Source organism: Rhododendron vialii, chromosome 9a (assembly GCF_030253575.1).
Source record: "Rhododendron vialii isolate Sample 1 chromosome 9a, ASM3025357v1".
NCBI lineage: Eukaryota > Viridiplantae > Streptophyta > Magnoliopsida > Ericales > Ericaceae > Rhododendron > Rhododendron vialii.
Genome location: NC_080565.1, coordinates 37,481,124 through 37,498,674, shown reverse-complemented (window position 1 = coordinate 37,498,674; position 17,551 = coordinate 37,481,124). Strand labels below are relative to the sequence as shown.

The 17,551-nt window shown below is 39.1% G+C and overlaps 2 protein-coding genes across 4 annotated transcripts; one reads left to right on the top strand and one right to left on the bottom strand.

The window, feature by feature from the left end:
* Window positions 1-47: 47 nt before the first annotated feature.
* Window positions 48-4,134, bottom strand: LOC131300936 (amino acid transporter AVT6C-like). 2 transcript variants are annotated; one of them, XM_058326997.1, is made up of 5 exons: window positions 3,667-4,134; window positions 1,619-1,771; window positions 1,182-1,385; window positions 548-1,046; window positions 48-453 (listed from the first exon to the last, which is right to left on the bottom strand). In XM_058326997.1, exons 1-5 carry the CDS (start codon window positions 4,049-4,051, stop codon window positions 330-332), a joined length of 1,365 nt encoding a protein of 454 aa, XP_058182980.1. In that variant the 5' UTR covers window positions 4,052-4,134; the 3' UTR covers window positions 48-329. The 2 variants fall into 2 exon arrangements, with proteins under 2 accessions (XP_058182980.1, XP_058182981.1); XM_058326998.1 differs by having other exon boundaries at window positions 548-1,013; window positions 3,667-4,130.
* A 947-nt stretch (window positions 4,135-5,081) lies between these two features.
* LOC131300949 (alpha-soluble NSF attachment protein-like) lies at window positions 5,082-8,283 on the top strand. Of its 2 annotated transcripts, XR_009191113.1 has the most exons (4): window positions 5,082-5,411; window positions 6,503-6,552; window positions 6,660-6,718; window positions 7,807-8,283. XR_009191113.1 is itself a non-coding variant. In XM_058327015.1 (3 exons), exons 1-3 carry the CDS (start codon window positions 5,180-5,182, stop codon window positions 6,669-6,671), a joined length of 294 nt encoding a protein of 97 aa, XP_058182998.1. In that variant the 5' UTR covers window positions 5,125-5,179; the 3' UTR covers window positions 6,672-7,313. The 2 variants fall into 2 exon arrangements, 1 of the variants encoding a protein (XP_058182998.1); XM_058327015.1 differs by lacking the exon at window positions 7,807-8,283 and having other exon boundaries at window positions 5,125-5,411; window positions 6,660-7,313.
* Window positions 8,284-17,551: the final 9,268 nt, after the last annotated feature.

The window sequence follows — 17,551 nt, the reverse complement described above, 5'->3', positions numbered from 1 at the left end:
AATATTTTTTTGATTCTCCTCGTGTGATCTCATAACAATGACACACATTTAAAAAATGTTCACGAAACATTTATACCAATTGGCTTTGAGAAAAAGTTAAATAGGCCAAACTCCAGTTCAATGGGTACCTCCAAATTAAAGAGGCAGTGTTGATGAGGTAAATTGATACCTTCAATACAGAACGCATGTAATAACAGCTCAAAAAGAAGAAAATACATCTTACAAATTTACAAGAAGAGGCTACAATGTAAAATATCATCACTGTTTTGGTCAGATGCTGGCTTGAGGTTGCTTGCCAAGGAACAGGAGGGAAAGGGAAAAAAAACCACTCACTTCTTGCTCATATAACTGTACACATTGGAGGAAATTGCAGTCAAGCTTGTCCCGACAGCTAATATGATAACCGAAACAGCCACAATCTTATCCCTCCTTCTAGATATACCATGAACATCTCTGTCGGAAATTTCACGAAGCCGTTAAAAAAGGTGTAATTTAGGTAATCGAAGTACTGTAATACTGAATCAAAGAGAGAAATTTGAGCTAGTACCTTAAAATAATTGCGCTTGGGAAAATAAACATGAGGCACATGACTGTGGTGGTTCCCATAAACTGAAAGAAATACCATATGTTGGGGATAGCTACTGCCACCACGTATATGAATGCCAGGAGAATGCTTGTAATAGATATAAATCTGAAGGTGTCTGTGGCCAAAATAGGTTTCCTTGGGAAGAACAGTTCATCCACATTGGCTCTGAGGGAGAAGTTCATGACAGGGAAAACCATCATCAGGTGGATTGCATAGCTCAACCGAACAGTGTCATTGAGTAATGAACCGATTACTGAATCAGAACTTTGATCGAAGTTGACTAGCATATCGGCCATGATTGAGTCGCCAAATAGAAGGTATCCGAAGAAACCAACAGCAAAGTAGATGACCACGCAGAGTACCAGAGAAATCCGGACGGCTGAGCTCATTTCAGAAGGTCTATTAAGTTCTGCTCTCACTGGATGAACTGCAGCATTTAAAAAGCACCCGATGCCAATTACTGTACAATCACCAACGGACTTTATGCACCTTTTCAAATTTAGTGATCAGATTGAAACTAGAAGCACAATTACTTCAACAAATAGTAGATAGATTTAGAGTGTAAGACGGTATCAACCAAAAGGTAGAGTCTTACTATTTACATGGCATCCGAAGCTAGTGGCAAATACTGGGATGGTAGTGAAAAGATCAAAGAAGGATACTCCATTGGCAAAGTCTGGCACTAGTCTTAATCTTTCCGTTTTGCCCTCCCACATCGCATGAATTGCCATTGCGGAACATATGGCAACAAACAACACTGCTAGGAGGATGGACAAAGCTGAAGCATGCTTGAGGGATTCTGCAGTAAGCACCCAGTAATGGAGTGGTCATAATGCGAAAAGTACAACTTTTTTTTAAGAGAGCATGATTTCTGCCTTGAGGATCAGAAGATAACCTCATCAAAAATTGACATTTTCTTTCAGTTCTTTTCATGCTGACTAAACAAGTAACATAGGCGATATTGACAGCTTAACTAAGCTGATGCAATTGTTATAACAACCACGCGTGAGGTTACTAATTGACTCTACTAACCTATGCTGCGTAATAAGAGGAATGGAAGCAGAATGAAGAGCATGACGAAAAGGAGTGCGCAAGCGCGGGAGTTCCACCAGTGGATGCCAAACCATTCTTGTAGAACCCCCAAATGCAATGTTCCTTCAGATTGATTTCCAGAGAGGACATCCCCTAGCAAAATACATGAACAGAAATAAAGTTGTTAGGATTCATGCACCAGGTCATTAATTAGGTCATAATCATTTCCTTCTGTCTTTATTCAATCATGAACAAACCAAATGGAGCAAGGGGTGACAAGTTGCCTCATTGATCAAATGCACGTGTAATAAACAATTAGTGAGTTCAACTGCTGAAATTTTATGGGCCTAGAATTTGGTCTTGCTATGCAACTCCAGGTACATATCTTATCGCCGTAATCAGATCAACCAAACATGGCCTTGTTGCAAACATGTAGAATACATTGGACTACGCAAGTATTATGGCCTGCCTTTTTTTTAATATAACTCAGGAGTTCATGATAGCTTACGCCCATCCTGATTAATCCTGGGGCTCTAGTCCCACTGTCGACTAGCAGGGGACCAGTTAAAGATAGCACTTGGGAGGATTCGAATCTAAGAATGTAGGAGTATGATGGCTTTAAAACTCTTGGAATCATCTCTACCAATACACCCACAAAGGCACTAACCATATACCCCCAGTCCATTATAGTGTTTTGACAAAAAACAGAATAGGCCTATCTGGATTTTCACTTGTCATCTCAATTCAGATATTGCCAAGGAGGTGTACCCCAGAATCTAAGCAAATGGGGGATCAGGACAGCTAATCCAGACAAGTTATTTCCATTGCAAACCGACACTACATGTGGACAAGATTGTGCACCGTTCTATCTAAGTAAATGGGGATGAGGGACAACAAATTCCTGATAGGACCCCATCACAAACCAACCACAAATTCCAACCTGGCAACTGGCAAGTCAAATGGCCAATTATCATACCAAACACAAAACAGAACCAGCTAGGCTCCAACGAGTGGTATAAGAGTTTTTTTTTCTTTTTTTGAAGTAAATCGCAGGCAAAAGTGAATCAGAAGAATTATATTGGAAATGAAGTAAATTTTGTTGCGGATTTGACCCAAAACATTGCGGATTTGACCCAAAACATGCACAGTATCAAGAAAGAACACAAAAAGCGACAGATTTTTCTTTAACTGTGTACATCTACAGCTCACACGAATTTAATCGAATGAAATAACTGTGTACATCTATGGCTCACACGAATTTAATCAAATGAACAGAGAGCACAATTTAAACTGGTTGTTGCCTACATCGAATTTATGATCGTTACATTACTAATTAACAAAATGCCCCTGTCTAGAGTTCCGAGACATTGCCCTTGGGACCAGACCGAGAAATCCAATACTGACATAGTCAGCAAAGTGGTAAACCAAGACTTGAATCAGACTTCACAAAGCTCATAATAAAGTTTCCATTTGTTCATTTGCCAAAAGAATTTAATAAGATAGTTATGGTATAGTTGTTTAATTATGAATTAAACAGGTTGAAAACAATATTTCTGCAAATATGTCCATACATTTTTGGACTAATTTGAAAGGAAAACTAATTAAAGTTCAAGAACGTGGGCCAACAAGTCTCAATTTTTATTTTTTATTTTTTTGATGAAGGTAGTAATTTCACTTATCCAACTAACTCAACAAGTCTCAAATGGAAACCAAAAAATTCACACAGTGCTGCACTTCTCTTTGTTTTCGCGACAACCCAAAAATGGTCCGATGTTTCAAGTTCACAGTTCCAACCTTAGTCAGTCACATACTCATTCAACACGACTCAACGCTCGTGCTCTCAATCTTCATTTTGCGCTCACTCTCTCAATCCTTGCGAATTACTACTTCGGTAGTTGATGATGTTTTGAAAAGACAAATAACACAATTGCGCAAGTGCACTGAGCGCATCAAGTGACTTGGTTCAAAGAAACAACAATTAGAAAGTGAAAAATCAATAAACCAAACACCGAAACTAGAAAAAAAACCCAGTTGCATGTAGACCTTACCGATTATAATCAAGTAAATAATCATCGCCCCAAGGTTCGTTACCATCACGCAAACTTGAAGCGCAACCGACCCGATTTTCCCAAACGACTCCGCCATGAGACCGCCGTAAGTAACCGCTTTACCGGAATTCGTGTACCGCAAAAGGAACTCCACCGTTATCTCCACCGATAAAGCCACGATCAGTATCAGAATGAAGCCCGGGATTACGCCCAGCACCTTGAAGGTCGCCGGGATCGACATGATTCCGGCGCCTATCATGCTGGTGGAGACGTTGAACACCGCGCCTGAAACCGACGCGCCGCCACGGGGACATTGGGTTTCCGGCGACAGGAGCTCGGGCAGGAGCGGAGCGGCCGATTGGGCATCTGGGTTTTCGGACTTCATCCTGTTTTATTTAGAAGTTGAGTGATTTTCGTTTCAGATTTGTCGTGCATGTTTTGCGGGGAACGTTTTATTGTCTGTTTCTTGTGTGTGAATGTGTAAGGATTCGTTTCATTGTACTATGCCACATCACATGATGGGATTGGACGATGAAGTACACCAATTAAATTCATTTATGTATGATTGCAAATCTAGTGGGTCTAATCTTTTTGTCTCGAAAGTTTATGTGCTGATCAGTTTTTCGACCGTTGAATTTAAATAAAAAAAAAAAGAGATTCGCACAATACAGCGGTCAAAAACTTTTCGGCACATAGGATCCTGACCTCTAGCTGGAATATCTAGGACGGTCCACTAAAAGTAGTTAGGTCGCCCCCAACCCATTTTTGTGAGGATAATGCGTAAAAAATGTACGACATTCGAAAAGAGTATTTTGACATATGGGATAATATTGTGATATAATTCTCAAAACTAAACTTTAAAGACAGATTGAAAATCGGCTCCGTAGGAGCTTTTCCATTCTTATTTTGGATTATCTTTTCAAATACATAATCTATTTTGAGTATTATTTTTTCATACACTACCCCGTTGCAAAATCTATTCGGCACATATGTTTCAAACACTTTACCAAATTCATAATCTATTATGGCCACAATCCACAATTAATAACTTATAATCCAAAATGTAAAAATAATTAGGCTCTCAAATAAGGCCCAATCCTCGGGAGGCTTTAACTTCAAGGGGCAAAATGTGAAATCCCCCCCATAAGACTAGTAGACTAGGCTTCCTTAATGGGCTGGGTTTTGATAAGTCAAAGAAACTGGATTTCAACCCATGAAAAGTAAACCCAGATCCAATTTACTTCGTAGAAATCTGGGGGAAAACAAAAGCCCATGATAGTTTGATAATTAATATCTGCTTCCAAAAACAAATTACAAATATTTATTAATACTGAAAATATCGTTAGAGTGTATTAATTATCAAAATATGTACCTGGCCATCATTTTTCTCGAAATCTGGAGACTCTCTTGGATCCGCGTCATCACCACTTTCAACTTTTTGCATTTCTTTTTGCACCAAATCTCTCTCTCTCTCTCTCTCTCTCTCTCTCTCTCTCTCTCTATATATATATATATGTATATATATATATATATATATATATATATACATACAAATCCTCAACCACCATCTCCACAGCAAACAGAGCCACACGCCGAAACGATGTCGGATCAGATTGCGAGAGCAGAAGATTGCGAGAAGAAAGCCGAGAAGAAGCTCAGCGGTTGGGGCCTCTTCAGCTCCAAATACGAAGACGCCGCCGATTTGTTCGATAAAGCCGCCAATTCCTTCAAGCTCGCCAAATCATGTAACCATCGATCTTATTCTTTTAATAATCATTTCCTCGATCCACATTTCGTATGCAGAATCTGCGTAGTTTGAATTGAGTCGGAGGTTTTTTTTTTTTTTTTTTAAAATCAGGCGATTAGGTTTAGATCGGAACGGTCGTGTAAGAATTTACATATCAAAAGGTAGAATTGGCATTAAAAGTAACAATCGGAGGGTTTAGATAGGTCGATTGCGATTTTAGAGTTCTATTCAATTCTGATTTTGTTTTCGTATTCGGTTTCCTTTTCTCGATGCGATTGTAATAAAGAAGAATGTTGTGTCGCTTGTGGAGTCGAATTCGAGTTAGGACCTAAGCCCCATAATGCGCATTGCGCGAATGCGAGTGTGAAAGCGTCTTTTGAAAACATTCCAAACTACGGAAATTCACGGGAGGGCGAGTAAGGAATGAGAGCGCGAGGGGAGGGTTCTAGCGAAGGGTTATGTGACTAAGGTTAGGACTCGGTGCATATTTTCAGTTCATTTCTCATGGAAAGCTTGGAATCAATTGAGTTTGATTATAATGATTTTCTGATTTAGCGCTAGATGGTAGTGTGTGTATTGGCTGTTGTTTGACTTGTTTCAAACTTTTATCGAGGAGGTTAAGGAGTAAAATTGGAACTAAAATTTGGAATAACATTATTGGGGGAAATAAATAATTTGTTCATTCACCTGTATTTTGGTACATGCACTGGATTCTACGATCATACATGCATTCTGTCTTTTATTTAGTCATCAGGAAAATAGATTTGAAGGAGCTTATTGTGACTGAATTTCAAATGATAAGGCAACCAGAGTTGTATAAAATCAGTTACAAGGTGAGGATTGTAATGTAATGAAATATCTTGACTTTGATTCTTACCCTTGTGCCATGAGTCACCATAAACACTAGTGCTTCGGGAGCCATATGTTTGTTTTTTTGTTTGTTTTTTTTGTTTTTTGTTTATTGAATAGAAAGATATCCAATCATTTTGATACTTGAAGGAAAAGAAGTAGGCTAGGGTTAAGGAGTTCAGTCAATATTCCATGTCAGTATATGCAATTAATACTCTCTCATGAATAATGAATTCTCAGGGGACCAAGCAGGATCAACCTATATCAAGTTAGCAAACTGTCATTTAAAGGTAAGTGCTTCCTCTTGTAGAGGATATAGATTGTTATGTTTGTACGGTTAATTTTGCAGATACTTTCTTGCTATAAGCTTACATGACCCTGTCACTTACATTTATAGATGGACTGCTAGTGCTTATGCTAATGCTGCCAATTGTTACAAGAAGACAAATTCTAAAGGTATACATTGTGTTGACTTCTCTCTTCGATGATTAATCCCGCTCTTTTTAACGCAAATCTCCATTTGCCACATATATGTGTGTTGTGCAGCTAAAAAGGGATGAAAGCATAATAAAACTGGAGTTCTAGAACTGCAACAGCATTGGTATTAAGAATGAACTTCTTGACAATAGTATACGAGCAAATGAAGCGTTCGAGGTTCAATTTCAGGGAAAAGTGTTTATAAATTGAGCGCATGCATGTGCTCATATTCCTTTGAAGTAGGAGTGGTCTGCACATGCTTTGTATTTAGCCAAGTCCACAACATTTTTAAAAGGACTGTCCATCTATGGCCACTTGATTTGTGTACCTTTATAACTTGGAACTTAATGAGTTTCTTATCAGAGTGGCTTGATTCTAGTTTATAGAACTGCCAAAGGTAGTACTGTACGGGAACAAGCTAAATGGAAAAACCATCTCGGAGACGGGAACATCATAGGTTATTTATATTCCAAGTGCATCTTCTTTGTATTCCTGTACAATTGTTCTACTATTTGTCACGACTCGTGCTGAATTTATAAAGAAATCACTCTTATTGAGCACTAGCCCAGCCAAATTGACCGATTTATTGTCTTTTTCAAATTTGTGACTTCAAATAGGTGGCCCATAATTAGTTGTTTAAATTGGATTTTTGGCAAGACTTCAGTGGTAATTTATAAGTCGGTGCTTTAATACATTGACTCATGCTGGAATTTGGAAAGAGATAAAAGTTAGGCTTGCTTTATCACATATCAAGTGCATCTGATGATTGCACCATGAGCGATCACTTCATCATGAAAATTAACAGAAAGTGCGCTTGTATTTTATTAGAGAAGCTTGACTTATCACTAACACTGAATGCACTCTTTTGAAAAGGAGTTTTCATTTTAACCAAGATTCATTTCAGTACTAGAGAAACAGTATGTAAATTTGCGGTTATTGATTTTCAATTTTATTGAACAAACTGTGCATCTTGCTTGTTCAGTCATAATTAGCTATACGGTTCTTTTATAGCATAATATAACTTGATGTGGTTACTTACTATTGTTTTGGACGTTAATGCTTTTCAGAGTCCATATCTTGTCTAGAGCAAGCGGTTAATCTATCCGCTGGGTGGTGTCGTTTTGTGGTGGTTGGATTGCTCGGCGGCTTTGGGGCGGCGGGATGTGGTGGTCAAGACTGATATTGAAGGGCTTTTAATTTTTTTTTTTTGGTCATTTTTATACCTCAATGGGATCTAGGGAGTTAGTAGTTAATTAGTAAGTTAGCACATAAGAGGTCCAGAGGCTATTCATAGTCCTGGACACCAGTCGCGCTCCCGTGGGGCTCGAACTCACGCCTCCACTGGGGAGGCAGATAAGACAACTATCTTGACAAGACATGGTTTCTCATTGAGGGGCTTTTATGGTTGTGTGCTGCTGTTTTCTTTTCATTTAATGTGTGTGCCATTAGGGCATTTAACAACATGCGATTAGCGGACAGATTTGATGTCACTTGTGATGTATTTCGTTCGTTATGATATTTTATCCTTTTTGTCCTTTTAATCATTATAATTTGATTAATTTTATCTTTCTTTGCCGTTCAAAACAAATCACTTTGGGTAATCTCTTAAAACTTTTAGGTAGGGACACATTCAAATGTACGTCCATTCTTACATCTCTACACGTAGTCATGGAGAAAACTTTTATTAATTGTACTCCGTAGGTGTTTGGATTCCACCTTAATCTGTATTAGAGCATCTGCACAGGTTTTTTCAAATTTTGGACCAAATTACACTTTAAAAACTTCACTTTATTACTTTAGCTAGCCACTTTTAGAATGTCAACTACATCAAACTATTTATCCAAAAATTATCTCAATAAAATAATATTGTATTTTTATCTGAAAATCATTCCAACTGACTTTGTAAGCTCTAGGCATCGGTATTGTGGCAGCTCATGATACGCAGAGAAATTTCAAATAAAAAAGTAAAACATTAAAGAAATAGGTAGCAAGTGAACAGGAGCTCGTTTCAAACAAAGAGTGACTATAGCAATTGTAATTAGTAGCAAGCCTCAATCGAGTCTGATGCCGCACCGATTTCGGACATTTGCTCGTTACTTTAACTAAAAGGAAAATTCTAAAATCAGCCCAATGAGCCGACAATAGTGAGTGTGTGAATGTGTATTAAAAGGTATAAAAAGTACACAGAAATACGTGTTTTTCTTGTCTTCTAATGTGTTTATTGTTAGTCCAGTGGGCTGACAATAGCAAGACCGTAACAAAAAAAGGTGTTTAACGAGGAAGGCGCTGATGCTCTAAGAGAGTATGAAATGGGTGCAAAATTAAATGTATCCCTAGTATTGCTGAAACTCGGATAAATTCTTATGCACAAACTGGAAAGCATTGTTGCAATCTAAAAAAGGACAAAAATGATTATAAGAAATTTGACGAGATTTTGAAAAAACAGACAGAGGATCGAAAACAAAACCAAACTCGGTAAGTAGTTACAACCTTAATAATCCTTCGTAATGGCCATCGCTTCGGCACTCAATTCTCGCTCTATTTTCATGCTTTAAATTATTGCACTTTCGGATTCTAGTTATTTAGTGAAATTATGAAAGACGCTTTTACGCTCGCACTTTTACACCTGCACTCACACGCGTATTATGTGATTGAGGTTATAACCATAGGGAATTAAAATTCAATTCTGAAGTAGTGCCTAGTGGGCGGGGTTTAGGGTTGAGAAAATTTTCAAAGCAACGGTTATATGTAACGTCTCTCTCGTATGGTATGAGACCTACACATATATAGGGCCCACATTATGTGAGATGTTACAAATGACAGTCGTATTAAAGATTTCAGAAAGTCTACAGCCACCGCATGCTATGTGGGGTCTACTTCGGGCCCGCACGGATGATCCGAGCCATTCATTAATATAAAAAAAAACTGAGTGGGCATCGCGGAGCATCAGATTGGTCCGATATGTATAGGTGCTCGGATCAAACTTCTCATCTTTCTGTACACCAGAAAACCAATATTTCCATTTTTTTCGATTTTTCAAAGATGAGAAGCTTGATCCGAGCACCTACACATATTGAATTGAGCTGATGTTCAGCAGTGTCCACTTGGTTTTCTTTTTTTAAATTATTGAACGGCTCACATTATCCGCGCGGGACCTAGAATGGGCCCCTCACGGTGTGCGATGGCCAGACACCACAATTTTTTTTAAAGATTTTTTCGGGTTTAGGGGCCACCGAAACTTCCAAGTCCCAAAGAGAGGGGTATATAAACAAGAGTAAACAAATGGACGCATTCGGAAGAATAAACAACTAGGGTTTTGCTTCTACTGTTTTGGATTTCTAAGGAACCAAATCCCTTCTAAATGGTCCTCCGGATTCTTCTCAACAGAGGTATCGCCGCTGCCGCTGCAAGACATCACCGGAAAACCGGGTTAGTTTTAACCTCAATCAGCAACAAAACCAACAACCAAATCCATCAGAAGCGGGATTTCGCTATACGAATCACTGATGATATGGACGACAAAGGTATCTGTTTCTCAAATTCACAATCCTTATATACCTTTGAATCTCTTTCGGCCACCATCAAGGATCCCAACGGACACAGCGAAATCCTGGACATGGCTAAGTTTGCCGTGAACGAACATAATACTAAAAGCAATGCCGAAGGAGTCGAAAAGGGGAATAATCTCCGGTTGGACGCGGTCCTGGTCCGTGAAGCCGAGCTTCGATTTGAGTGGGGCGTAACCGAATTCGACATCGCATTGTCCGCGTCGGAGGAGGGCTCTGTCGACCATGGCTCCTTGAATCCCGTTTACAGAGCAACGGTTTCCAAGTCCAGGGCCGGTGACCTCACGTTGCGCTGCTTCTACCGGTCTCAACGGCGTGTGTGACGGCACGACCGCCGCTTAAATCAGGTTGCAAACGGGGGACGGATGGACTGGGCCGGGTTTATGAAGCAACAGTTTTCAAGTCCAGGACTGGTGGCCCTCAAGTTGGGCTACAATTTCCGGCTTGATCCGTTGAAAGAGTTTGAGGCGTCCTAAGAAGAACAGTATGCTCCGTTGACGCGTGGGATTTTTTTTTGCGTGTGTTTTTAGATGAAGAATTTGTAGAAAAATTAGAATTATTTATTTATTTATTTATTTTTCGGAATCTATTTTTTTAAGTTAGCGTTTTTCCGTGAAAATGATTGTTTTCCATGGTTTATCCAGACTGTTTTAATTCGTGTGTACTTAACTCGGGTGTTAATGAATTTGTGTGAATGTATTTGAAGAGTTGCGAGATTTTCTTTTGCTAACCCGAGGTTCATAAATAATCTACAATGTGGAAGATGTTGCAGAAATGATTCTTGCACAGCAAGCTGTGCGCAGCATGCACATAGCACAGCTCAAGATGTTGAAGGAAATTCCCACAAGTAAAATCTCTTGCTTCTATTACTTTGGTTGGATCAACGTTTTAATCTTACAGTACTTGTTTGTTTTTTGTTTTTTTTTTAAAGTAAAAGAATTTTATTAATCTCCAAATCCGAAAATTACAAAGATTAAAAAAATAAGGGTGTTTGTTGGTTAGAGATAAATTTTCAAGTTGGTAGAATCAGAATGTTCAATTCGGACTTTGCTTTGTTCGATTTGGTTTTCCAGAACCACCCGCTCTCTCATTATGGTTCTAATAAATTTTCTTCCCAATTATTACTCTCAGACTTATTATCCCCAAAACCTCCCTCAAAATCTAACCATGGAGTGACATGCTAATCTACCTATATAATAAAACACAACAGTATGGGGATAAGTTGTCACAATGGCTGAGATTGATTTGATCCAAGGGCTTATTTGCGCTCTCTCCAACTCTCTTAACAAAGTGCCCACAATTTTCTAAATATTTTACGAAAATGCCATAACAGCTTTTTACCCATTGGTATCAGCTTCTGTCGTCTCCAACTCTCTCAAGAAAACCCAGCTCCTGTCGTTTGGGTTTCTCACAACCACCCCACCCCCCCCTAATCTCTCTCTCCCGCTCTCATTGGTGTCATCTTTCGAGTCCCCACCGAGTCTACAAATCCCGTCGGAAGCTGCGCCAAGAATTCCGGCGAAATCTTTCGAGTTCCAGCGACAAAATCAAGTCCCCACCGAGTCAACAAATCCCGTCGGAAGCCAAGAATTCCGGCGAAATCTTTCGAATCTTTCGAGTTCCAGCGACGAAATCAAGTCCCGTCCGAAGCTGATCGAATCAAAGCTGGGCCAAAAAACCTCCGTGAAAGAAAAGGTATTGGGTCTAACGAAGAAACCATTTGGGATTTTTTAAAGCCGTGTGGAAGCTAGGTCTATTGGAAATTTTTGGGAGTTTTTGGTGTCTATTTTTTTAAGCTATGTCTATTGGGATTTTTTGGGAGTTTTTTTTGGTGTCTATTTCTTTTTACTTTGAGAGCTTCAACACAGCAATTCCTTCTGTCGACTTCGGCATGCCCGTGAAAAGGAAGAGGGGGGACTTTTTAGTTTTAGGGGATTCATAGAGTAAATTTTCGTGTTAGTTATTGGGTTTTTATCTATTCCAGAGACGGAAGCTACATATATTTGAGGCGAATCCCGTAGAAAACGCTATCTAAATGGCTAGAGGGTAGATTAGCACCTAAAATTAATTGTTACTATGTTGCATTGTATTTTGTCTGACTAAAAATTGTCCCATTTTCGGTTCCCTAATTTTAGACATTGTAATTTGTCAATTAGTTCCCCATAATATGAGTTGTTAACTTTCTGGAAAAAGAAAGCTCATTTTCTTTTTTTTTTTTTTTTTAGGTCAAGCGGAATATCAAAATAGACTACGAAAGAGAGTACCACATTAGGGATACATACAAAGTCATAAGGACGATAACCTAAACAAAGTACCTATTGTTAATCTAACACCTGCCTGATATTCAGGCTATCTCTAAGAAAAAATTCTCTCATGGAGATGGGCATGTCCATAACTAAAACGAGTTCGTCTGTCTGTTCGACCCCCATTCTTGCGAGATGGTCTGCACATTGATTTGCTGATCGATAAGTGTGCTCGATTGGCGTGTTGGTCTTGGCCATGATGAAGTGGGCTTCGTTGATGAGCACACTTTGCGGGTGATTGCTTGGGTTCCCTTCCTTAATCAGATTGACGGCCGTGAGAGAATCAGATTCAATTGCCACGTTCTTGAGTTTCCTTTCCAGAATGATCTTTAGTCCTTTGTAGATGCTCCAAATCTCGGCTTCCAGGCTTGATGAAAAGTTCCTCCTTCCGTAAAATCCCATAATCCAGTCGCCCTTGTGATCTCTGAACAATCCACCAAAGCCTCCTCGTCCATTCATTTCGTACCAGCAGCCGTCCGTGTTGAGTTTGATGTTACCTGCAATTGGATTCACCCAAGATATTAGACATGCTTGCTGAGAGCCCATAATGAGGGGGGACTTGAATGCTTCCACAATTTCCCGAGAATAAACCATGATATTCCTGGCGCTAATGCAGATTGGTATCTCAATGTTATCAAAACTCTTTTTGTTTCTGTCCTTCCAAATTTGCCATAGAGCAGTAATAAACACAATGTGCCATGGAATATCATAACCATTCTCAAGAATCATGTTGCATCTCAGATTAAGAGATATCCATTCGTGGATGGGAGTCTCCAAGTTCCCTCTCATTAGGTGGCTCGAGGGAATGTTACTCCAAAGCTCTTTTGCTTTGACGCATTCCCTGAACAAGTGAGAAATGTTTTCAGAGCATGTAATACATCTAGGACATAATTCAGAGGTTTCAATCCCTCTTCTAGCCCGTAGGTGATTGGTTGGAAGGCTGTTATGAAGAATAAGCCAGATAAAGGTCTTAAGTTTTTCAGGCATTTTGAGCTTCCAGAACCATTTCCAACCCTTCAAATCTGATTCACTGTTGTTAATAAGTTCATAAGCAGCTGATATAGAAAATTTTCCATTTCCAGATCCCACCCAACTGGGATGGTCAGGCCCTTGGGTGTAAATAGGGAGGGGAATAGTATTAATGGTCTCCATGGTATTGGTATCCAGAAACTGAGCTATCTCACCCAAGTCCCAATGCCCATCCATAATCAGACATTCAACCTTCTGAGAAGAGTTGGTATGGGTACCAGGGTGGGACAAGGCCAGAGGTTTATCCCCGCACCACCAATCATGCCAGATGTTCACAGTTTTGCCATCGCCAATGATCCATTTCACTCCCTTATCAATGACCTGTTTAGTATCCAATATGCTTTTCCAGAGATGAGAAGCAGGCCTCCTCCTGGGCCAAGAGGAAATGGATTGGTTACTCAAGTACTTATCTCTAAGTATAGAGACCCAAAGTCCCGCCTCCTCCTCATTGGAAACTTTCCAGGGCAGCTTGGTAAGAAAGGCCAAGTTTTGATCTTTGGCTTTTTTAAGCCCCAGACCACCACCTTCTTTACTCTTACACACTTTATCCCATTTGATAAGGTGCATTTTTTTACCACCAGGGGTGTCTCCCCATAAAAAGTTCCTGTTTATCCTGTCCAGTCTATCACAAACAGAGGAAGGTAAATGCATGGTTTGCATAGTGTAACTGGGGATAGTAGAAGAAACATGTCGAATAAGAGTACTTCGTCCAGCTATCATAAGTGTGTTAGACACCCATCCAGCCAACCTATTCTGAACCTTATCAATGATATGATTAAAATCCTGTTTAGACACTCTCTTATGCAGTAGAGGAACTCCAAGATATTTTCCCAGATCATTTGTGAGTTTAATGCCACAAAAGTCACTTATTCTCCTAGCCTTGTTCCTTTGGACATTAGGGGAAACAAAGATTTTAGATTTCTCCAAGCTAATAGTCTGACCAGACATCATACAAAATTCATTTAAGACTTCCATCATGGCTTTCACAGTATTCATGTTGTCTTGACCAAAAAGAATTAAATCATCAACAAAAAATAAGTGAGTTAAGGGTGTAGAATTTCTAGACACCTTGATTCCTTTCCAATTTCCTTCCTCTTTTTTGTTATTTATGAGAATAGATAAACGTTCCATGCACATAACAAAGAGGTAGGGAGATAGAGGATCTCCTTGCCTTAGGCCACGACTGGGTTTGAATTCTGATAAAGGTTCCCCATTCCAGAGAACAGAGGTCTTAACACTGGAAACACAGTTCATTATCAGGGTAATCCAGCTCGCATTTAACTGAAAGTAATTTAATGTATCAAACAGAAATTTCCAAGAGACTTTGTCATAAGCTTTCTCCAAGTCAATTTTGAAAATCATGCCACCTTTTTTTCCTTTCTTTCCACGGAGGGTGTGCAAAACCTCCTGGGTGATTATAATGTTATCATTGGTAGTTCTTCTAGGTATGAAGCTACTCTGGAAAGGGCTGATGATTTTGGTCAAAAGAGGTCTCAATCTAGCTACAATAATTTTTGTGACAACTTTGTAGGCAACATTGCAAAGACTGATAGGTCTAAACATTTTTATACTATCAGGATTTTCATTTTTAGGAATCAAAGCTATAAAAGTTTTATTCATATCCTCAGGAATGGAGCTAGATAGGAAACAATTACGAACAAACTTTCTGACTTCTGGTCCAACAATGTGCCAAAATTTGTGATAAAAAATGGCTTGAATGCCATCAGGTCCAGGAGATTTATAGGCATTAATACTCTTAACACTATTCCAGATCTCAGCATCAGATAAAGGCAGGCAGAGATTATCATTATCTTCCCTAGAGAAAATGGGGTGAGTATGATAAACTTGACTACAGCCTTGGGTTTGACTTTGGTTTTGGAACAGATTAATAAAGAACTGTTGGACATGAGCTTTAATGACATCTGGACTATCAATCCAGTTATTAGAATCATCCTTGAGCATGGTTATTTTAGACCTTCTCCTTTTAATGATAGTTGAGAGATGGAAATATCTGGTGTTTTTTTCTCCCAGAGTAATCCATTTGCTCCTGGACTTTTGGAACCACAGGACTTCCTCTTGGAGGAGAATATCATTGAAATCCTTCCTAAGGTCTACTTCTAATAATTGGAGGTTATGCGCAAAGTTAGTCTCTTGGGCTTTAAGGACCCCCTTGAGTCTCCCTTGAATCCAACGTTTTTTCCTAAAGATATTACCAAACACATTCTTATTCCAATCTTTCGCAGCATTAGTGAAGTTATCAATGTGATCTACGAGGTTCGAACCTCTCCAGTTGGCATTAACAATATTTTCAAAGGAGCTATCCATAATCCAAGCAGCTTCAAAACGGAAAGGTCTCCTAATTTGATTCCTAGGATTTTTCCCTAGTACATGAATTAAAAGGGGGGCGTGATCAGAATAAGTTCGAGGTAAGACTTGGACCATACCTTCTGGAAAGATGTCTCTCCATTCTTCATTGGTGAGGGCCCTGTCCAGCCTTTTTTGAACATTCGCCAGTCCTAGTCGGCCATTTGTCCATGTGTACTTTGCACCCTCAAACCCCATGTCGACTAGCTTGCATCTGTTGATATTCTCAGCAAATTTTCTTCTTTGGCTAGAGCTCGTATCAACGGCAGAGCTTTTGCTTTCCCCAAGAGTAGTAGTATCATTGAAATCCCCTGCTAAGAGCCAGGGTTGGTGGTTATTGACTGCATGTTGGCCCAGCTCTTCCCAAAGGATTTCTCTAGTTCTAGGGTTTGGGCTTGCATAAACAGCTGAAAAGATCCACTCTTCAAAGTTATCCTTTCGGACGGTGGTATGTATGACCTGAGAAGTCTTATGTGTCGTGTTAAGAGAGACCTTTGCATAAACAGCTGAAAACAGCTCATTTTCATATGTATGTACAGCTCTTGAGCATCACTATGATGACTTGAATTGTTAGGAGTGCTATGCATTGACAACTGTAACCTCTAAGAAAAATAAATGCAACTGCAATTCAACTGGGAGCGAAGTGCAAAAGAACAATCCATTCTTCTTTGGAGAAGATAAACAAAAGAACCAATTATTCTTGGGTGTACAAGAAGTTAATTCGTTCATTACATTCTTTTGGATCATGTTTTTATTGCGACCTGCAACTTAGAGCATCCGTATCAAGCTCTTATCAAGCTCCTCAAAAGACCCCTTTAGGCTAAAGTGGAGAGAAAAAACTTGGAAAACCTCCTGCACTTCGAAAGCTCTCTCTCACTTGGTGCACTCAATAATGTAAAAAGCTACAGTAACTCTTTAAAAGTAAAGAGGCACTGATCACTTGCTATTCACTTTTCTAATGTTTTTCTTGCACTTCGAAAGCTCTCTCTCACCTTTTTAAATATTTTTCCTGCACTTCTAAAGTTCTTTCTTTCGGTGGGTTTGTTTCGTGCCTTTTTTTAAAAAATAAAAAAATAATATTTTTAATGAGATACTTTTAATATAGAGAGACTGATGCAATAGACATTTTAAAAATAGGTAACTAAAGTAATAAAGTGACTTTTTAAGATATAAATTGGTCCAAAATGTAGAAAGTCTGATACGGATGCTTTTATTATGCAATAGAGAGATTTGATTAGTGCTTTGTTGAAACAATGCATATTCATTTTAGTTTCATCCAATGGTGTGTCTTTGTATGGTCTACGGCATTACCCACTTCGATTGTCCGTGCCTACGGCCTAGCCACCACTTTCATACTCTGTCCCAATTCATAGTTAGAGAAAGTGGGAAAAAAGAGAGTTAGAGAACAGAGATTCTGTTGGCTTTAGTTTTTGTAGGTTTCCATCTCTATGAGTTTGTTTTTTCCGAATTTCTAGGCTTTTGTGTTTCAGTGAAAATTCTTTTATCCTAACTGTCGCTTTGCGTTCATCTCTTAGAAGAATACCCAATCA

Excerpts from the sequence above, each read along its gene's own strand:
- LOC131300936 (XM_058326997.1), bottom strand. The coding sequence starts at position 4,051 with ATGAAGTCCGAAAACCCAGATGCCCAATCGGCCGCTCCGCTCCTGCCC. Across the intron at positions 1,772-3,666 it reads TATTTACTTGATTATAATCG|GGGATGTCCTCTCTGGAAAT; the intron begins GTAAGGTCTACA and ends GTATTTTGCTAG. Across the intron at positions 1,047-1,181 it reads CTTCGGATGCCATGTAAATA|TAATTGGCATCGGGTGCTTT; the intron begins GTAAGACTCTAC and ends GTGATTGTACAG.
- LOC131300949 (XM_058327015.1), top strand. The coding sequence starts at position 5,180 with ATGTATATATATATATATATATATATATATATACATACAAATCCTCAA. Across the intron at positions 5,412-6,502 it reads CTTCAAGCTCGCCAAATCAT|GGGACCAAGCAGGATCAACC; the intron begins GTAACCATCGAT and ends ATGAATTCTCAG.